Genomic DNA, 23,547 nt, shown 5'->3' on the forward strand with positions numbered 1-23,547 from the left:
AGGGAAAAATAGTCAAGTAATGACAGATATACTTCATAGGTCCATCAGCAGAGAAAAGCTGAATTACCTTTTCAGGTGTTGAATACACTGAGAATCTTCTCAGGGCTCACAAACATGTTTATATTCTATCGGATATTGTAACTAACTGATATTCTTCGACAAGAAGTTACATTTATCGCATAAAAGAGGTTTAATTAGTTTAAGAATGTTTTTAATCAACCGGATACTTCAACAATAGCTTAAAAGATACAAAGAAAACATTCTTGCCCACATGTATGCGAAAGCTGTCCAAAACACTAAAATCAAACTATTATGTCCTTATTCATCATAGCAGGCTCTGCACTGGATACATCCCATCATGGTCCTCAAATGCGAATGAAGTTACATCATGGAGATCAATCTGACAGAAAATCAACTCAGTAGTGATTTGGGGATCAGCACCAAGTACAAATGCAGTGTTAAAGAAATATTCAGAAAAACCTTTTTTTTAATGTTTTAAACAAATTTATTTCCAAGTGGTAATATTGTTTTGTAAAAACAATGTTTTATCTTACAGTTCTTCATTGTAACAGCCATATATAATAAATATCTAAGGCAGTGACTGGGCAGTGGAGCCTGGTATTGGTGCAAATCTTGACCCCTCGAGTTCGAAATGTAATAATCTCATGGCACTGGGGTTATGTCCCTATATCTGAGCCAGGCAACCTGTATTCAAGCCCCGCCTGAACCAGAGGTGTTTAGTAGCATATCTGAACAGGTTAATCAAAAATGTTTTTTCAGCAATAAACAGTTACTCCACTTGAGAAGTGGTAAGATTTAAAGTCTTTGCAAATTTATAGAAATTGATTGGGGATGAGGTTGTACATTATTCTTTGAGAATAGTCTCCAGGGTAATGTCAATTCTATGGCTGTCACAGAAAAATGAGGAAGCGCAGATCTGGAAGACACCAACAGAATCTATAAAAAGGCATAAAATTTACTATTTTTCATTATTCTATATGCAAGTGGAGAGTGTAATGGAATAAGCTCGCTGACACAAAAATAATTGGAATAATTCCACACAGAAAATGGTACTTGACTTGTTCAGTTTCTAAACTAGTGGCCCTAATCAGAGCTAATCCGTTTTTAAAAAATTAGACAACTCAGCAATAAGAAAACAAATCACTGGTTTGCTTTCTCTTTCCCTCTGATTTATTCATTAAATACACAACACCTGAACTTCTGCAGAGGACTATTTGCTTTTCAAGACAATAAATAATTTATTTAAGCTGAAAATGGCACTCAATAAATAACTGTACATCCATTAAATGTCTAACATTTACCCTGATTGATGAGTACAAAAGAACAAAACTTACATCTTGGGTTCTTATCTTCAGTTGTTGTGATTTTGATGTTCTATTATTTATATCAGACTCAATTTACAGAATTACAAATTCAGTTTGATTTTCATCTTTAAGGTATAAATGTTACATACATTTCCAATTTTCTAATTAGTTGGGAGAGAGATGATTGTTAATACTAACATTTTAAGCACCAAGTGTAGAGTCAACTATCTCATCAGATTTACTTATAAGTTCAATAACGCATAAAAATTGAGAGGCACGAGAGTCCACGTACAATCATTCAAACCAAAACAAATCCAGAAACCTCAGCATTCCTCTTCAGTGGTTTGCAGCAGCATCGTTGAATGAACATTTTAGATTGATATCACGGGATTGTAGAAAACACACTCATCACCTGTGCAGGTACTGGCAAAATGGAATTATCTACCACAGACAGTCAAAAGGACGACTAATGCTCTAAAATTGTACATTTGTTTATGCAAGATGAAGATGAAGGAAAAAATTCTCTCAGGGCATTCTGAATCTTTGGATCTCTCTTTCCCAAAGTTGTTTAAGGCAGAGGTAGTCAGGTTCTTGACTAAAATGGAGTCAAAGATTGATGGGGGTAGGTGGGAGAGCAGATTTGAGGCCACAACCAGATCAGCCAAGATATCATTAAATGACAGAGTAGATTGGAGGGGCCAAATTGACTATTCCTACTCATAATGTGCATGTTCATATGTAACACCGTCCCTAAATTTTACAGGTGTCTATTGTTTAATGTACGAGCAGGTCTGAACAATTTCTTTCTACATGCTGTGTCATTGCTAGTATTTTTCAATACAATGGAACTGAATTTTCTTGTCTTCTATTAGTTTATTTATTTGGCATTTGAAACCACAAACTGATTAAGTTGATTGAAATAATATTTGCATTTCAACAGGATTAGAATGATTTATTCTGATGATTGTCCACCCATTTTTAAAAATAACTCAAACAAGATATTCCAATCCCAAAATAACTTTAAGTTAATTAGTTGTAAAAAGCATTGATTTCTGCAGGTATTTCAGAATTTTCTATGGAAAAACTGCTGCGTTTGTAATTCAATTATTTTGAAAAACGTATTATAGAGCCAGAAATTTCCTCAATGCCAAATGTATGCTCATAATTACAGATAACCTCATCTACAGTATAGTGAAATTATAAATCTGGTGTAAAGACAGTTAGCAACACTAACCTGAAGAGGAGTAAAAAGAATTGACACCGTGATGGTGAATCAAGTGACTTATGGAAAAATTTTCTTCTTCCTCAAATTTCCTACCCAAAGAAAAATTCAGAACATTTATACCGGTCAGATAAAATGGCCTCTTACTATATCTCTTTGGTCCATCTTCCAAGCAGAACGAAAGTGTTAATGTTGCATCATCTTCAAAAAACTCTGTAGCAAAGGCATCCCACCACAGGTTGTCGCTGTCCTGAGGACAAAGAATTTTCAAAAGGTAACAATCAATATCCAACTGATGCTACAACATAAAACTGTATGCACATTATTTTCAAATTGAGGATTAATCTTTTTGAAAGCCAAAGCACTGCATGATTTCCAGAGACAACACAATTAAAATTTATGTTGTCAATGTATGGGTGATAACCTAGTGAAGTGGTTATATTAATAGAACCCATCCTATTTTCATTTCAACAACGGATTTAATGTCAAGCAAGTACTATAATGTCAGGTGATCTGACCCAGTGGAATACCACCCATGTGGTGAAGGGGAACATATGTACCAATGCTTCTGCTCTTTGGACCTACCAAATCACCCACTGTTTTTCAAAAGGAGTTTGAAATCATGCCATAATTGTCACAAAGGCAAGGACACTGCTGAGATCAGGAGCTCATTGTGAGCAAGTACCAATCAGAAGAGACATTTTTCCAATTTACAATGATGGTGTATTCACAGTTCAAAAATACAGAAGATTAGCTTCAGAAAGAAAGAAACAGTGCCCACTAAGCTGTGGGCAAAGAACAGAAATAATAGTGATAAACTAAAACAAAACACAATCTGAGAGCAGTGCTGATGCCTCTAATTGGCGACTGAATTAAAATGCATTCTGTATATTTGTTTTAAGGCATTCTCCAAGGGACAATTTTCCCAGCAAACAAATAAAGCTGAAAGAATTTCATGCATATCTTCTGCAGCGTGCTGCTAAATATTGAAGAAAAGGACTGAAGAAAAACTAGAGTAAAGCAATAATCAATCCTCCACAGCATATGATGTGACATCTTACATTTCAAGAACTTGAAACGATTCTCTTTGATTGATGCAGCCACCAAACACTGAATGTTTGATATGCTCGAGGACAAAATAGTTCCAATGAATGATATTCACACCATTGGAATCGAATATTCAGCACAACTCATGCAGTATATACTATCCAAAGGGGGCAAAGCAGCTACTTTGATGGCAAGTTGTACTTTTCGTTACCTCTACCACCAAGGAGTGGAAACATAGCATTGCAACAGAAACATCATCCAGCGCAAACAACCTTTCCAGCCAATACACCAGTCTAGCTTGCATGTATGTCTGCATCACTTCATTGTACTGATATGTTCAAACAGCAACTGGTTTGTTCTACACTACTGAATTTGATACAGCTCTTCATAACTAGATCATACACTGCTGATCAATCTCCTCTCATATCGGCTCTCTTACCTTAGCATCATGCGAGGTGCAGGTTACACGCTGCCCTGCATTAACCTTACAAAACCCAGTAGCTCATCTCCGCGTAAGCCTTCATCCTTTTTTTTTAAACATATTACCCCATCTCCCACAGGTCTCTGACATCACAGAATCAGTCAGTCAGGAGGCTTCCCTCATCATGCTCTTGTCAGAATTGGAAGATAAATAGATTCTCTGTGAACTCTTTTTCTTGACTTGGGCAGTCTTCATTGAAATTTGTAGCATCTGGTCCTTTGTTTGTGGCTCATTGCCCGGTTCTTCAAAAAATCTAACTGATTTATCTATTATATAGATAAGATTCTCCTGTTACCACCTATAGTACTTTCTGAAGTATGTAATAAATAAGATTATCATCTCTCTGGACAATGACCGCTTCTCTCCCTTGGTCTCTCACCTGCACTCTTTCTCCTTCTATCACCTGATTAGCGGCCTGGGAAGGTATCTCTAGTTATAGTCTTAAACCTGCAATTTGGATAAGACTACTCTCATTCCTGAACTGTTTGTTAAATTGGGGCTACTAACCCTGAAAGTAATTGATGATGCCAACCCACAATGCAATAGAGTGAATAAATAAATTAGGAATGGAATCATAAACTTCTTGCTCCTCTTCAGTAATGCTTTGTTGACACTGACACCTCTTTCAGTTTCAAGGAATCACTGAAGATTCAGGATGGAAACAAAAATTGGGAATTTATAAATGATTCTTATTTATTGTGGGTCTGCCATTATGCCATCACTGCTTACAAGGTGCCCAGCGAAACCAACAGACATTTTCAAGAACGCACACTTTTCATTAAGTGTCACACCTTCCTCTTGGAGGCAGTTCAAAACCACTTTAGCCCTCCGAATATATTCTTTAGCAGATTCACAATGGAGTGAGATTGTCAATCGTTCCAAGACTGTGTAACTGGGTCCTGAAGGAAGATCTCTGGGCCTGAAATGTGAACTCTGATTTATCTCCACAGATGCGACCAGACCTGCAGAATTTCTCCAAGAAGTTCTGTTTTTGCTTTTGTTTCTGATTTCCAGCATCTACAGTTCTTCCGTTTTTGTTTTGTTTGGACATAACTGGGTTTCTTTTGTTAACAACAGATCATTGCCTGAGAAAACCATTACACTTACTCCAATATCTATTTTAATACTGGCAATCTGTCTCTTGACATGGTTATGTCTGCATTCTAGAATGTTGGAATCAATGATCTCACCAAAGGTAATTTGTTTTTTTCTTTTCTGCCACACATTTTACAACTTCACAAATAACCTTAAGCATGAAGACCTTTTCTTCGGAACCTACAAAGGTAGGGTATTTCTGCAGATTTTCAAAAAGACTTAATTTCTGTGCGGGGACAGCATTCTGCAAATGTTTGTAGGGCACGGTCTACCCCTGTGGGTCTCTTTGATGTCACATCTTTGAAAAGGTTTTATAACATATAACGCTTTCTCTACCAACTGTCGCTTCTATTCTGTTGTTTCCTCTTTTACATTCCAGTGCTTATGGAACTGAATGGTCACTGACATCTCAGTACTACCCAGTTTAGTTTTTGCACTTCTGTTTGCCTCAATGACTGAATTCCTTCACCTAAAGTTAAGCTTTCTTTCGATCACCATTAATCTGTTCCAATGCATCAGAAGCAACAACTATAGTACAGACTCATATGGGTGGCACAGTGGTTAGCACTACTGTCCCACAGCACCTGAGACTTGGGTTCAATCCCATGCTTGGGCAATTGTCTGTGTGGAGTTTGCACATTCTCCCCATGTCCAGGTGCTCTGGCTTCCTCTCACAGTCCAAAGATGTGTGGGCTAGGTGGATTGATCATACTAAATTGCCTGTAGTGTTCAGGGATTTGTACATTAGGTGGGTAATTGGGGTTTGGGTTTGGGTGGGTGCTCTGAGGGTTGGTGTGGACTTGTTGGGCTGAAAGGCCTGTTTCCACACAATTGGGATTCTATGATATTAATTTTGCTTCTTGCCTCCAAGTCCACATCCCTCAACCAGTCTGCAAATATCTGGTACAACAAAGTGTAGAGCTGGATGAACACAGCGGGCCAAGCAGCATGTTAGGAGCACAAAAGCTGACATTTCAGGCCTATGAAGGGTCTAGGCCTGAAACGTCAGCTTTTGGGCTCCTAACATGCTGCTTGGCCTGCCGTGTTCATCCAGCTCTAGCCTTTGTTATCTCAGATTCTCCAGCATCTGCAGTTCCCATTATCTCTGATACAAAGATCTGGTTACTGGACCCTTTTACTGAATTTAGATACTGAATCAGAATCTTATTATATGAAATGGCTGTCAAAGGCTATTAGGATTTCTGCAAATTTATCACAAGTCTCATTAATGCTATGCCATGCAATCATCTGCTACCATTCCTATGGGATAATTGCCCACTTGCTCAGCTTCAAACATATCGTCCAATCCTGAAGCAATTGAAAACCTCGTAAGAAAATCTCCCTAGGGCTGTTATCAGCCTAGTGAAACGCTTTTGGGCTGTCTCCAATACCAGTACATCATTCCTTAGATAATGGGGCTCAAAACTTTCACAGTATTTTAGTTGTGGTCTGGCTAGTGCTTCATATTGTCTTGGCAAAACTGAGCTATTTTTATACTGCATCCCCTTTGAAATGAAGGGCAAATGTCTGTCTGTCTTTTTTGTTACCTGCTGAACCTGGATGCTAGTTTTATGTGAAACATAGTTTATTCAAAACAGTAAAACAGATTCTAAGTTATAAAGAACATTAATGGTAAAGCAACAGATTTGTGGGGACAGACTAAATGCAACATACATGCAGTTACTGTAACGAAGTCAGCCAGGTGGACCTTATTAGAATATGAGTTCCCTGATTGGACAGATTAATAGCCCCGATCAGGGAGTCCCGGCTGACTGATATAAACAGGCATGTCACTCTGACAGTTGGATCTTATTTCAGTGTAGGTACAATGCAGTGCATATAGCAAAAAGCAGAAAAGTTACATCAAACATGATTGGCAGAACGCAGCTATATAAATGTGACGTTGAATGTGAAGGCAATGACATTCAGCACAACAGCAGCATAGAGAGAGATAACTTGTTACGAAGAGATGTTGTAAAACTTGGCCATGCCCCCGATCAGCAACACACTTAGGCATTCAAACTCATTCCAACAGCATTAGACAAGAAGCTCAGCAATTCCCACAGGAAGAGACAGAAAACATTTCACAGCAACCAACCCAAAGCAGCAATGGCTCACTCAGATATTCTTGTCCAGACTCTTTGGGGAGAGCAAAAGAATCACAGAAAAGAGTAATGTCATAGTTTGTCTACCTCACAAAGAAATATTTGTGGACTGAAAATTAAACTTTACTTACAATAGTCACATTGACATCAAATATTGCAAGTATGCTAGGTCACAATAATTTGCTTCTCCTTCAGTGGTCAGGGCAACATGACATCTACCTCATCAGTTAACTGCCTTAGGTTTTTCTTTTAATTAACATCTTTAATTTATTCCATTCTTTGAGACTGTTGATAGTTATTTCATTACTGGACTGTAAACCTAACTACAGTGACACTAAAACTGACGTCACACATTATTTGACTGGTGCTCACACTCTGCACATTCCTTCACCCCTTAGAAATATCTCTAGAGCACTTCTCATACTTAGTGATCAACACCCAAGGCACAGTCAGCAATCTAACATCTAATATGTTTAATCATTTATTTGACAGAGCTAGGCTTCATGCAGTACATGGTGTAAATTTAAATATTCAGTGTTTAAAATGGCCAACACTGAAGTAAACTAATTTTGCTCCAGATAGAAGGCAACTGGCAAAGGCTTCTTAAAAATACTAAACGTTGCTTTAGATGTATTCCATTTCAATCTCATCGTGGGCTTCAAATCCCCATTCAAAAATACAGCCTGAAAGTAAGCAGACAAAGTAAATACAAACAAAGAGAACAAAAAAAGCAAAAAACTCCTCGTAAACTACTGGGCAAGGAACCAGTTTTCCTTCTGAAAATAAATCTGAGGTGAATTGTGATTTTGTGTTCAGTATTAATATTAAAGTGTGGTTGCAACAAATCTACTGAAAGGATATTTATCAGTGTCAGTTGACAATCGGCACCTTGCAGGCATCAGCCCTATTCAATTACACAGCTCTTGAAGAGGTCCTACATCAGACCAACTAGTATGAACATCCACTTGATGACACCTGATAAACAGGTATTGATTTTCACATATCACCCTTGTCAAAATAATTTATAGATGTGTCAGGGCACGTTGTAGAAAAGATCACAGTGAGACAGCCTCAAGGATTTATAAAAGGAATTCATAGGTTTTGATACATGCTACACTAAGTAAGCAACAATCAACATGTGCAGTCACTCCATAATCCAACAACAATGAAAACAGAGATTATACGAGAAATACTGCAGCCTACCCAGATATCAACATGGGAATTGTTTTTGTGTAATTTACTAAGGTAGATGTTGACCACATACAGAAAATTGCAGTAATCAACAATTACCATACAGTAACATGTTATCGCAGATAAAATTTTGCCACTTCAAGAACCATAACGATCTTATTTGATAACATTTTCTGACAGTCATGTCACATGACCCCAGACCCAGCACAATGTGGTTGACTCTTAACTGCCCTCTGGGCAATTAGGGATGGGCAATAACTGGTGCCTGGCCAGCAATGCCCTCATCTGTGAATGAATTTTTTAAAACTCTGTACAGCAATAAATATTTAATTCTGTAGGATGCAACATTCTCAGATTTCTCTCATTGCTTATTCTTTACAATGTCATGAATTACAAGGCTACATCATGCATGTAACAAATATTTTTCTTACTTTTATTTAAAAATTATTAAAAGGTTATAGCACATCATTTTCTTCCCGACAGTACAGAAGGTAGATAGTTCAAAGCCATGCGATGCACAAAACTTACCTGTTTTTTGCATGCAACTTGCTTTTAGTCAAAATGGATAACAGTGAAGCCACATCTGTCACTGAACATCAAAACAATAATCCATCTTATCCTACTGCGCATAAGACTAGAAACATTTGATTATTGGACGTTCAAAAATGATCTATGGTGGATTATAGATTCATGTTTCATTCCTCAAGGCAAATTACCCCCACTTGCTCTCACCCACCAGGTTGATTCCTTCCACTGATCTGGTGTCAGGTTAAGAAGATCATTAGGAACAGGAGCAGAAGTAGGTCAATTAGCCTACTCTGTTCTTTAATAATATCAGAGCTAGTGATCATAACTCCAATTTCCTGCCTGTTCCCTCATGATCATGGATTCCCTTGGCGATAAGGCAGAAGATTTAAGAGATTTAACTTTAGATCTGCTTTTTATTGAAGAAATTCCACCTTATTCACAAAGTAACACTGGGTGAGCATTTCAGGTGCTTGGAGAGATCACTTGGGAGTTGGTAACCTGAACAATGGACTGGATTCTGTGTTCAAGATAATGGTAAGGTTAAAAGCTTCACGTTACTTGCATGGACAGCGTGACACAATGTGTCCGGGACTGTACGCACTTATGTAGGTATGTACACAAACACATACACGTGCGCACAGGCATAGAATCAAATGCAAAAATCAGAAAGCAGCTATGATGCCCTTCTTCACCATAACCTGGAAAGCAACGGTACATCAGCAACAGATTCATTATTCAAATACAATGAGCAATGTGAAGTTTCCTCAGAGATGGGAACTAAACACACCGGGAAAAGTCAGGATTTGAACATTCCAATGAAAGCAACCCTTAAAAGATGTGCCATTTCTACATTTGTTTTACACACCAATCCAAAAATTTACTCTTCCAAGAATAGAGTATGATTCACGCAACTTTTGGTTATTGTTCAAAATTTAAAAATAAATGAAAATGTTTATTTAAAGTTTTTATATTCCTTTTATCCCTCAATTTGAATGTAATTTTTCTTTGCCTCTATTTATTTTGTTTCCCTTAACTGATTTGATATGAAATTAAACACTCATGAAGACACATCGAACCCGACCCCATATACACTCCACTATGAAGAAAAACCAGAAGTGAAGCAATTCATCTCAACGGACCCCAGAGTTTAAAAACCAGGCGGGAAAACACACCGACGCTTCACCAGAGTCTGCACTGATGATGTTACTCAGCAAGGTAATGAAACATCTGTGGAACAACAAACCAGCTTGTTCAGCCAACCAACCAACCTCAACACCCACAACCCGAGCTACAAATCTACTCCAAAACCTTAAAGTCTCATCCTGGTTAGGACTTCAAACAGCTGATTGTGGTGCCTTACATATCCTTACCTTCTTTGTTCCTATAATTGTGCTTAGTGCTTTCAGTGACTTGGGCATGAAGCACTAGAATTCCTAACTGAATCCCTCAAACTCTCCACCTCTCACTTATGATCACCTATCGTAATATGTCCTTCAATATCCTGGTGGCAAATTTTGTTCTGGTAGCCGGGGCAGCATGGTGGCTCAGTGCTTAGCACTGCTGCCTCACAGCACCAGAGACCCAGGTATGATTCCGCCCTCAGGTGACTGTCTGTGTGGAGTTTGCACATTCTCCCAGTGTCTGCATGCGTTTCCTCCAGGTGCTCCGGTTTCCTCCCACAGTCCAAACATGTACAGGCTCGGTGGATTGGCCATGCTAAATTGTCCATAGTGTCCAGGGATGTGTAGATTAGGAGGATGAGTCTGGGGGGATGCTCTGAGGGTTGGTGTGGATTTGTTGGGCCAAAAGGCCTATTTCCACACTGTAGGGATTCTATGAGCTATGAAATGCTCCACTCAACCGTCCTCGGGATGTTTCACTGTGCTTAAGGTGCTATATAAATACAAGCAATAACTGCTGAGCCAGTAAGAGTTACTTCGTAAATTATCCTCTTCTACTAATCAGCCTTTTCCAATCCGAAAGGTGACGGAACATGAAGTTGATAAAGTTGACATGACTGCACTAAGACAAATGGAATGAACAGGAGCTTTGCCAGCAGATCAAGAGCATTTTCCCCACAGCCCATATCTTGAACACAGCTGCTTAAAGATATTTTTCTCTACTGAAGTTCTGCTATGCACTTTTACATTCTGAACTTGTTACACACAGTTTCCAAAAATCAGTGTTGCAATATTTGAGGTCAGTGTTCCATAACTTAAAGCAAATTCATGATGTGATTTGTAATTTTATGTTTATACTAGTTTGTTTTTTAAATAACATTGCAATCAGAATGAATAAAATATTCAAATGTCAGTTATCACACTCTGGTCTGCACTGTATAAACGTGTGAATCATTTCTTAACTTTCTGCCAAAATTGTCCAGCTTGATTAACCTACTCTTGGTGTAAAATTGGAAGGAAAGGCATTTTAATGGTGTAAACCTCAAAAGATTCAAGACAAGTTCTAAAAGCCAGATGATTAACACTTTACAGCAAACTTTCTTTTAAATCTTTTGCTGCCTGGAAGTTTCTTTCTTAAGAACGGGGATAAATTATCTGAAATATTACTGGGTCACATTTTATGCAGATTCTTCCTTTAGGCCAGATATCAAAACTTTACGCATGTGGTGAATTTTCACTTTCACCACAGCCAGCTCAGAGTTGGAAGCACGTATCAGGATCTGAGGCTTCAACCCACAATGATTTTCTGACTAGTAAGCTTGAAATATACAAGGCAATAGATGCCCTGAACAAAAACCTAAGTTGCTGGAAGCTCAGCAAATCTGGCAGTGCCTGTGAAGAAAAAAATCAGAATCAACGTTTCAGGTCCAGTGGTCTTTCTCCTCCACTGAGGAAGGGTCACTGGACCCGAAATGTTAACTCTGATCTTTTTCTTCACAGATGCTGCCAGACCTGCTGAGCTTCCAGCAACCTCTGTTTTTGTCCCTGATTTACAGCATCCGCAGTTCTTTCAGTTTTTACAATAAATGCCGTACGTGGTAACATTTTTAACCAAATTCACATTTGCACCCACATTTGCCCAATGGTTTAAAAGTCAAAAAAAATCAACAATTAATGATGTACATCTGAACAAATCCACAAAATTCTTGCACTTAAGTCTTTTCTTCAAATACTACCTCATTTGAAGGCAAATAATAGTCCATTAACAGAAGAAAGACTGATGGCGTGTTTGAAATTTGGGCTCTTTTTCTTTGGTGCTATGGAAATTATATATTACTAAACAACTGAGAATTGGTTAGTAAAGTCCATCTTTTGTCCTTGATCATGCAGCGTATGTGTAAACAGCCAATCCAGCTTCACCCAACACTAATGTTTTGCCACGCAATTATCCATAAGAATGCTCAAATCTTAACATAGGCATTCCTTAGTTTTTAGGCAGATTCAGATTGTCAGAATTCGGGGAACAACAGCATCCAGTATTAAGTGTTCTTCACTAAATAAAAACTGAAAGAGCTGTAGATGCCGTAATTAGAAATAAAATCAGAAACTGTGCAAAAATTCAGCAGAACCCTGTGTTTGAAGGGTCACTTGACCTCAAACATTAATTCTGGCTTCTCTCCACAAATTCTGCCAGACCTGCTGAGCTTTTCCGATAATTTCTGTTTTGATTAAGTGGTCTTTATTAGGCACATTCTCTAACAGTGCAAATTAGTCAAAAGTCAAAAGACCATTTAAGTTCATTTCTCTACTAGTCCTGTTCCACAGTCACTGCGAGTTCCTAGCTGAGCTTCAGATTACCGCATGATGGTTATGCTCCAGGATTGCTGAGTGAGTAATCTAGAGATCTGGTCTAAAATCCAAGGGAAAGAAATTCAAGCTCCCAAGATAGTTTAGGAATTTCAAAACAGTTTAAAAGTTTGGAAACAGAAAAAAAAAGATACAAGTATGAAGCCATCATACTGTAATAAACATTCACTGGTTTAATGAATACTCTTCAGGAAAGGAAACATGCTGTCCACAATACATTTGGCCTATATATGACTCCAGACTGCTGTCAAAAGTGGCTACCCATTAACTGCCCAGAGAATTGGCCTTCTAAGCCACCCAGTATTTTCAATGACTTTAGCTCCTCGATAGTCACTAATAAATGAAATAGCGAATTGAGGAGAACCTCTCGTAATCAAGACAGTAGACAAAAATGAGTAATTCAGTACCATGTTTTTTATTTGTTCATGTAATGTATGAACAATGTATGAAAAAATCAGAGTTAACATTTTGGGTCCAGTGACCCTCCCTAGGGAGCTCTGAGGAAGGGTCACTGGACCTGAAATGCTAGCCCTGATTTCTTTTCTTCATTGATGCCGCCAGACCTGCTGAGCTTTTCCAGCAGCTTCTGTTTTTGTTCCTGATTTACAGTATTTGTAGTTCTTTCGGTTTTTATTGAACATTTATCGTATGGACAAGGTGTCCTTTGATTGTATACCTCACTGTTGCAACGTTCAATGTATACCTCATTGGAAACATACAAAAGATTGAAAAATAACAAATGTAACTCCTCTTTTCAAGAAAAATGGGAGAAAGCAGGAACTTTAAACCAATTAGCCTAATCTCTTGGTTATAGGGAAAATGCTTGATGTATTGTTAAAGCAATTGTAGCATGCCATTTAAAAAATCTCAATGCAATCAGGCTGAGTCACCATTGTTGCATGAACGAAAAACGGTGCACAACTAATTTATCAAAGTTCTTACGGGAAGTAACACACGAATAAAGGAGGACCTGTGCATGTGGTGCACTTGAGTTTTAAGAAGGCATCTGACAGAATGCCAAATCAAAGGCAAAAACAAGGTTTCATGATGTGGGGATTAATGTCATTATGAATGGAAGCTTGTTTAACTAACAGGAAACACGATCATAATGTGTATTTTCAAATTAGAAACACATTATAGCTCTAATGTCTAATACCTGAAGTACTTATTATCTGTATCAATATTTGGATGACATGACTGCACATATGGTTGCTAAATTTGCTGAACGCATAAAGATAAATTACAATGGTGACATAAAAAATGTAGATAGGTCAGTTGAGTGGTAGGTGGAATATAATGTGGGAAATCTGAATCATTCACTTTTGACAGGGTAAATAGAAAAAAAAACATACTGTGTAAAATGGAAACAGATTGAAGAACTCTGTGGTGCAAGAGATATAGGTGTCATGGAACATGAATCTCTAAACTTTAGTATGCAGTTACAGCAAGTGATAACAAAGGCAAATTGAATGCATTTTTTTGCAAGAGGAACAGAATATAGCTGCCGTGTATCAATCAGACCTCATCTCCATACAGGTTTGATCTTGTTAAAGGAAGGGCATAATTGCATTAGAAGCAGTTTAGAGAAATATCACACAACTGATTCCTGAATTGGATTTAGCTTTGGAGAGATTGTTTTATGAGGAAAGATTGGACAAACTGGCCTGTGTCCAATGGTGTTTAAAAGGAAGACAGGTGATCTTATTGTAAAATCATAAGATCCTGAAGAACCTTGCCAGGGTAGATACTGAAAGACTAACAGGACAGACCAGAACGAGGAGACTCCGTTTAAAAGTAAGGAGTTTCCTAATTAAGGTGGACAGATTTCTTTCTTTCAGAGGATCACTCATTTATGGATCTCTGGCACAAACAACAGTGTAGGCTGGGTTACTCAATCTTCTTAGGACAGAGGTAGATTGATTCCTTAGTTATTCAAGAAACTGAGGGAAGGCAAAGTTAAATTGAATAATCTCTCATCTTAATTTAACTCTAGTAGTCTAGGTATCATTCTGGTGAATCTCCTACCTTCCCCCCAAAACCAATATATTTATGTTCAGAATTGTTCACAGCAATTCAGCTACAAATATATGGATTTCCCTTGTTTGCAACCTATATGCCTCCCAAATGGAACAGAAAACTGCAAAATACCAATTGTTATTACCTTGACTCGTTGTGGACTGGGGGCCAGACATTGGGAGCAGAAACATCAACAGTTTTACATCTTTTGCAGATCTTATTATTTCTTACTAGTTCCTAGAACAATGAAGGATCTGTTCAAAATGGACTCTTACAATACTGCCAACATCATAAAAATTAGAAATATCAACAGAGACAAGGAGGAAGTATATGTAGTTAATCAAACAGCTGTTTATTTTGAACGAGCACACAGAGCCAAGCAAACATCTTCGGGGGAAACATTTTAAAATTCTTCTCTACTTTTCTTAATTCACTCCAGATTTATTGTGTCACAGTGAAAGATTAAGGAGAATCAAGCATTCCATCATGGATTCTACTTCAAGGCTCAGTTAATAACCAAAAGGCTTATTACTTACAACTTATCATCACTAAAACATATGTCTAACTCATGATTCATTCACATGATCATTTACAATAATGAGACATTTTTTAAAATCTGCCAATACCCTTATTAACAAATTTAGTTTCTCATAGTTAATTTCATTCTTTATTTTAAAAGATAGTCATTGAGTCATAGAAACATACAGCACAGAAACAGACCCTTCGGTCCAACCAGTACATGCCAAACATAATCCCAAACTCAACCTGTTACACCTGCCTGCATCTGGTCCATATCGCTCCAAACATCTCTTATTCACATACTTATCCAAACATCTTTTAAACATTGGAACCGTATCTGCATTCACCACTTCCTCTAGATGTTCATTCCACACACGAACTGTTTTCTGTGTAAAGAAAATTGCCCCTCAGACCTTTTTAAATCTCTTCCTCTCACCTTAAAAATATGTCCCCTGGTCTTGAAATCTCCCATCCTACGGAAAAGACATCTACCATTCACCTTATCTATACCCCTCATGATTTTATAAACCTCTATAATGTCACGCCGTAACATCCTATGCTCCAGTGAAATAAGTCCCAGCCTAGCCAACCTCCCATTCCTACTTAAACCCTCCATTCCCAGCAACATCCTGGTAAATTTCTTAGAATGTGAAATAACACAGAAACTTTGATTTAAAATGGTTCTTCCACAGGGCACTACTTCAACATTGAACATTTGTACCAGTGGATCTCCAATTCTGTTGGTTGGCGGTAAGCTGCCAAATTTGCTGCTTTCCAATCCTTTCTCAAAGCATGGAACAAAGCTATGTATATTGCGATATTTTGTATTTGATACATGAATTATATCAAAGCAAGAAAAATAATAAAGGAGCTAGGAAAGTTGAAAAAATTACAAAAACTGACTTGCTAGACAGCGTTCCCGAGGTCCTATAGACTCTCCATTTCCCTATGAAAAGTTTCCAACATGTCACTTAGAAGTCCAAAAATATGCTGTAAAAATTGAAAAACAGCGAAACATCTTCTTGCAACCAAGGAAAGGTGCAATGAATTGCCTTTTATTTTGGGAATACAGCTGCAAAATAACACAACATTGAGGAGGAATATGTAGAAAAATTATAGCTACAAATGTCAACCTCATGAGAAATAAGTTAGTTGGAAGTTAATGATGAACTTGATAAGTTTGGGGGAGGAAGAGAACTGGAGACAGGTTGCAAACAGAGTAGGGATTGAGAAACACAACAACAGCACAGCACGGCGGTTCAGTGGTTAGCACTGCTACCTCACAGCTTCAGGGACCTAGGCTCAATTTCACCCTCAGGTGACTCTGTGTGGAGTTTGCACTTTCTTGCATGTCTGCATGGGTTTCCTTTAGGTGCTCTGGTCTCCACTCACAGTCCAAACATCTGCACTTAGGTGGATTGGCCATGGGAACTGCAGGGTTACAAGGATAGGGTTGGAGGGTGGGTCTGGGTGGGGTCTCTTCAGAGGGTTGATGTGGACTCAATGGGCTGAATGGCCTGCTTCCACACTGTAGGGATTCTGTGATTCTATGAATAATAATGGCTATTTATACATTGATGAAGAGGGGCTGAAAACCATGTTCAACAACAATGCATTTTAACTTGTTATTTTGTATCAACATTAGTAATCAAAATGGCTGCTAAAGCATTCTGTAGGAAGTGGATTGTACATCTAATATTTTCTGAACTGCTAAATTGCGTTAGTGTCAAATGGTTCTAAGTATGTTCTGATGCAAAAGGAGTAAGTCACTGAGCAGGAACATACACGACTGCTTATAAGCCAATTCAAGCAGTTAAAGTATTTATGTTCATTCCTGAAAAAAATGAACCAATTGCAATCTGTTGTGAGCTTCAGACACATTGTATGTGCCAGGTATCTCTTATAAACAACTTTAGTATGTGCATTTTGTCAGTAGCTTATCATGATGGGCAAATGTCTTACTGCCTGCAGTACCTGTTATTACGGTACATGGTGACATTAATGGGAGTTTTCAATGCTAAACGTATTACATCTGCCCTTTCTCACATCCATCCTGTCCTGGTATCAGACAATGTAATCTTCTGTATTACTCACCTGCTTCATCTCAAAATTATTTTTTCCTTATTATTTCAAAAAACTGTGTGTCTGTGGGTAAGTGGCTCTTGCTTAAAGTTACCCAACAAACTGAATACCATCAGAGGTTGTCCAATAGCCAGGGTAGGGAACTGATGTCTTATTTATTTCAAAATATTTACAGGCCTAGGAAGCCATTGCTCTTTTAATTCACACATGTACCCCCATTTTCCTTGGTATTTTAAATAAAATAACAAGGACTTTGAGATCAAGGGCTTCATTTGAGGAGATGGAGTGGCTCGGGTGAGTCTGTGCCCTCCACCCCAGCAGCATCCTCTCCAAGTGATCGTGGACCCAAAACAAGAACTCTGATAGTTGTAGACTGTTCTGTAAACGAACTTTATTGCTCTCTTCTAAATAAGCAATTCTGACGTCCCACCCCCAAACCAAAACAGTCAGTCCAATATCTCCAAACTGACTTAACTGAGAAACTCAATAAATGAGTCATGTCTCATGAACATTTCCTGCCCACAGCAGCATGGAAAAATTGTCACATCTCAGTGAATAAAAGTAAAAAGCACCATAACCAAGGTATTTGCACTCCCCAGTAAACTTGGAACAATGTGAAATCTGAAAGTCAGGGAAGCATTCCAAGGTTGGCATGTTTAACAATGATGATCGTTATTCGCAAGTCTACGTTTACTGCAGTGTCCCTCAGAAAATACAGTCAAGAGCTATTCAGACCAAAGCCCTTTACTAGAAGACTATAATTTCACACTTATACTGTCTGACAGAACTGAGGACTGTATAACCAAGTAAACAAACCGTCATTCTACTGGTAGAGGAACTGGGCACTGCTAGTCCCAGTGATGAAGTAGTTCCCACCATTCCCACTCATGAGATGAAACATGCCAGAGGGAAAAAGAGCTTTGCATATCGCATTCCCCTGAAACACTAAGATTTTTGCGAGCTTGCTACCCACTGATGTAGTTCTGCTACTTACCCCCATTCACCTCTTCCCTGATCTAATATTGCCCAAAGCTTTGGCTATTTGGGCCTTAAAACTTTACTTGGTCCTAAATCACTGTGTGTAGCCAAGTAGAATTGATTCATAGAATTAAATAACACAGATTTCAAAAAGCTAACTTCAATGTGCACTTTTTTCCCTCATTTATATTTGGCGCAAAGTCTTTGTCGTAAATCTTAAGTTTGAAAATGCTGCATTCACTTGTAATTGTTTCTAATGGAATCCAGGTTGTAGTACTTCAGAAGAAAAATGTTTAGTATTAATGATAACTGGCACCATCAAATTATTTAGCTTGGAAAGCACCAATTGTAAACAGAATTGCACAGATCATATGCACAAAGCAAACTGTAAAAACAATCATGTGGAACTCAAAAGCGATTCTTTATCAACTTATAACCTAGGTGGCTCTCATATATACACCAAGGGTGCATTCACAAACATTTGGTTTCACAGTAATACAATTTAGTCTTTTCCACGACTATAAAAACAATGTCATATTCAATTTACCTGAAGATGCTAAACTGCAACCCCCAGCACCTTATGGTATTAAAATGAAATTGTAAATCACACATCACAGTCTGAAATCAAGTCTTCAGCAGTTTAGGTTTCAAACACCAGAACACTGTAAGGATAGGGCTGGAACTTTGCCAGTAAGGGAAGCAAAGGATTAAAATTTAAAGTCTTTGCTGAAATGGGGGTAAAGAATCCATTGTTACATTTGCTCCAAACTTTAACAAACTTCCCTTTACACATGCATTTATTCAGCAAATAGATAGAACAATGTTCCGACAACAGACTCCATGGCCATCTGAACCCAGGGGCTGAAAAATAGGTCTTGGAGATGTGGGTAGAAATCAGTTTCTTGTAGCCTAGATGAAGTTAGGGGAGATGTCTCCAGTTCACCTTCGACACTCAGAATGCACCGTTACAAACATTTTAAGAACTAACTTTGAATTCCCCTGTCACAATTATGCTACTTTTACTTGCATATACAACTTTCTTGTGAATATAATATTACTGAAACAAGAATGAATGTGAGAAAGTAATGAAATAATATCACCCCCGAACCACTGTGAAACATGCGCTGCTTGTCAAACTGTTGAAGGTCTGCATGTCAGGGAATAATGAAGGAACTGCTTTCAAACAGAATACATAGTTCCTCTGCCACTGGCTCTATTTTCTCTTGTTCAAATTGTGAAAGCAGCATCTGTGAAAAGCCATGTGGTTACCTCCAGTCATTACTACCATGACTCCCAGCTGTCATTACAGTGACCCTGCACGTGATTACAGTATCAGAGAGATAAGCTCTTCCCCTGACTTCTTGGTTAAATCAATCTATTCTCAAAGGTGGATTAAGTGCATGATTGATTGCTGTATTCAGAAAACAACATGCATTTGTCAAATGCCTGTTCAATCAGATTCTGATAACATACTGATTTCTTCTATGATGCACCCATTATAAACAAACATTTTAAATTGATTTACTCATTGTTTACACAAAGAAAGGTACCAGAAAATGTATTTTAAAAACCATGTGGTGCATACTGTTAACAATTTTCTCTCAGTGGGATTCAAAGTGTAAGATGGCTACTTTGACAAGTATCTATTACAGGTTTACAGAAGGGCACTTAAAAATCAGAGGTTTCCATTATTCAATTATATGTACATGAAGGAAGTCTCAAAAGAGTACTGAAGCATGAGACTGAAACACACTGTGAACATTCAGGTCTGTAAACCAAGAACAGCATCTGATAAAGCAGTAAACAGAAAACATGATAACACACCGATCATACAAAGTAGTCGCCTCTGGAGTGGGTTGCATCTTTACATGTTTATATGGCCCCGATACTTCTGCAGCAACTCAACACAATATGTGAAGCACCTGAGTGTGAACTCAGACGAATGTATCCAGGATTAGAGGATAGCTCTGCCTAAATAAACATGTACAAAAATCTGGCACTCTAAAATCTTTCGTGCACTCAGTCTGGCAGTCTTCATGGGTTGCTCAGCTGTTTGCATGAACAATTCAATAATTAGTAAAATTCAAACTTACCTGTTGAAATAGCTTGGTAAATACTAGTAAGCCAAACCAGTTACTGAATTGTTTACCATGTCATTATTTACAATATTCCACATTTTAGCATAATTTGCAATGCCTAAACATTAAAGTATCATTTAAATTTAATTTCTTTGTTTAAAGTTAAACAAAAATTACATCAACTAGCAATATTAATATTCCAATGAGTTCTGGGTCAATTGACATAAGCTTTCAGAACCACTTTAACTCACATCATGTCTATCCACCACCTCTCTATGGTTCAAATGTTTACCACAATTATAGATGGTTTTCCGTCAACTGGCATCGTATTCACAGCTTCAAGACTGTTGTCAGCACCCTCTTATTCCTAAAATAACTCATCATGAAACCCTTTGTTGAAGCCAATGACAATCCCTTTCAATCACCCCCACCATTTTTTAAGTGCCACTCAGCTCAGAGCTCACCTCACCCAATTCAAATTCTTTTCCGTCAGGTCTCTGTCTTCATCATAGCGCTATGAATGCTCAGCTCAGAACCATCAATATTGTCTATGATTACAATTATTGTATCTGACCTTTTTTTGTGTTCTTCATTAGACTGGCTTTAGATTGGCTTTTTCATCCTTCTCCAACATTTCTCCAAGACAGTATCACTCTCCCTTGGCTCTCCACTCAGCTTTACCAATGGAATCAAAACATCTCCAAAATGACTTCGGCATCCCAGCTCCAGTCCTATTCAGCTTCCCTAATGTTTGCTCAGATTTGACCCTGAAGAGAGCTTCACTCCAAATTGCATTTTCTCAAAGGTATATAACAACAAATAGGAAAGTTGCTTTTACATTTTTTGTTTCAAACTCATTTCCACTCAATTCCTATTCATCATCCCCATGCTAGTTAATATGATCAATGGTTCCCTTTCCCAAGTATGCATCCTGCTTATTTTCAAATTCCCTTTCCTCCCTAAGGTCTTCAAAACATTGTTAAATATCAGCCTCTGGAGTGTGTAGTTGGCTGTATGTAAATTCCAGCATGCCCAATATCAATGGAAATGAACTCATTCTTGACTGAGACAGAGATTGCAACATGTGGAAGATAGGTGGCTGCAGAATTAACACAAGATCCATCTCTTGCCCCAGACACGTTTTGACCACTTAAAGGGTTGACAAGAAACTTGTCAGGATATTTTTCACCTACAGCCTTTGTGTTTTTGTACATTCATGCCTCACTTGAGATTATGGGTCTGGGCTGGGATAGAAAGTGTCCAGTCAAGTTCCACAAGTATGCCGACGATACATTGCTCTACCTCACCAGCATCTCTTCCAATCCTTCCACTACCCATGAATTATCTTGCTTTTCTAACATCCAGTCCTCAATGAGCAGAAATTTCTTCCAAAAAATAACCTGAAAGTGTGACACCATTATCTTCAATCCCCACTAGGAGCACAGTTCTCCAGTCATCGACTCCATCCCTCTGTCTGTCAGTTTTAGAGGCGCCACACCTCAGGAAGGACATACTGGTGCTGGAGCGTATCCAGCGGAGATTCACATGGATGATCCCTGGAATGGTAGGTTTAACGTACGACGAACGGCTGAGAATCCTGGGGTTATATTCATTAGAGTTTCAAAGGTTGAGGGGAGATCTAACAGAAACTTACAAGACAATGAATGGCTTAGAAAGGGTGGATGCTGGGAAGTTGTTTCTGTTAGGCAGGGAGACTAGGACCCGTGGGCACAGCCTTAGAATTAGAGGGGGTAAGTTTAAAACGGGAATGAGGAGACATTTCTTCAGCCAGAGAGTGGTGGGCCTGTGGAATTCATTGCCACAGAGCGCAGTGGAGGCCAGGACATTAAATGTCTTCAAGGCAGAGATTGATAAATTCTTGATCTCAAAAGGAACCAAGGGCTACGAGGAGAGTGCAGGGAACTGGAGTTGAAATGCCCATCAGCCATGATTAAATGGCGGCATGGACTTGATGGGCCGAATGGCCTCACTTCCACTCCTATGTCTTATGGTCTTATGGAACCAGACTGTTTACAGGCATCCTATTTAACCCTAGCAGAGCTTCTCATCTTATATCTGCTCCACTACATTATCAGAGTGTAAATACAACCTGTTTCTATCCCTGTCAGCTCAACAATTGCAGAAACTCTCATCCATTGATGTTATCTTCAGATTTGGCTGTTCCAAAACTGCTCTTGCTGGCCTCCCAGACTGCACCATTGTAAATCCTGAAGTCATCCAAAACCTCGCTGCCTGACATGAGCTCATACCAAGTCCCGTGCACCCTTCACACTTGGTCAATATCCTAAATTAATTCACATCTACAAACATCTTGACGTTAAAACTTACATTGCATTTTATTTCTGCACTCTTCTCCAGCTCTGCAATCCACTTAAATATCTGCACTCCTCCAGTCCAAGGCTCTTGTGCATTCTAATTTTGACTGCTCAACCACTAGCAACTGATGCCCAGTTTTCTATGCCCTAAGCAATGGAATTCTTTCCGTAAATCTTTCTGCTTCTCTAACACTCATTCCTTAAGATGCTTTCACCTGGTTCGCTATGTCCTGATTTGGCTCAGTTTCAAGTTTTCTTTGATAATGATCATGTGAAATACCTTGGGGCATTTTATATGTAGACTATGAATTGCATAAATTCAAGTTGTTGTTAGCATAATGATCCAGCTATCATGAGTGTATCACAGACAACGTGATAGAACAGGTTTTATAGGACTTTTTCTGCATGTCAGTGTTATATGGTTCAACGCCTACTTCTCCCCAAATTCCGTCTTCAGTTCCTTCTAATTTTCACACTCAAAATGTGACTCATAATATAAACTGCATTCACTGTGTCTAACAGCAAGACTTCTTATCCCTTTCATCACCTCTTCACAGAATTCAATACCACTCTCCATGCCATCCAATATTTCCCATTCATCCTTCAAGTTCATGAGATAATCATTCATGGCTCCATCTACATCTAAATATAGTTAGAACTCTTCCAGTTACAGCAGTCCTTCTACAATATCCCTCAAATCCCACCCCCCGTGCCTCCATCTGTGGGGTCACCCAAGTATTTGCCCTTGACCCCTGCTTCTCTTCTCCTTATACATCT

General features: G+C 38.5%; 1 protein-coding gene across 10 annotated transcripts in view; it reads right to left on the reverse strand.

Moving 5' to 3' along the window:
* The window catches only part of LOC125456915 (LIM domain-binding protein 2), a 263,846-nt gene that overhangs the window by 201,914 nt on the left and 38,385 nt on the right, over positions 1-23,547 (reverse strand). For all 10 annotated transcript variants that reach the window (XM_048540520.2, XM_048540561.2, XM_048540552.2 and 7 more), the window contains exon 2: positions 2,695-2,797. In XM_048540520.2, coding sequence (XP_048396477.1) covers positions 2,695-2,797 — 103 coding nt within the window. The remainder of the gene's footprint in view (positions 1-2,694; positions 2,798-23,547) is intronic.

This window comes from Stegostoma tigrinum, chromosome 1, assembly GCF_030684315.1.
Source record: "Stegostoma tigrinum isolate sSteTig4 chromosome 1, sSteTig4.hap1, whole genome shotgun sequence".
In the NCBI taxonomy this organism is placed as follows: domain Eukaryota; kingdom Metazoa; phylum Chordata; class Chondrichthyes; order Orectolobiformes; family Stegostomatidae; genus Stegostoma; species Stegostoma tigrinum.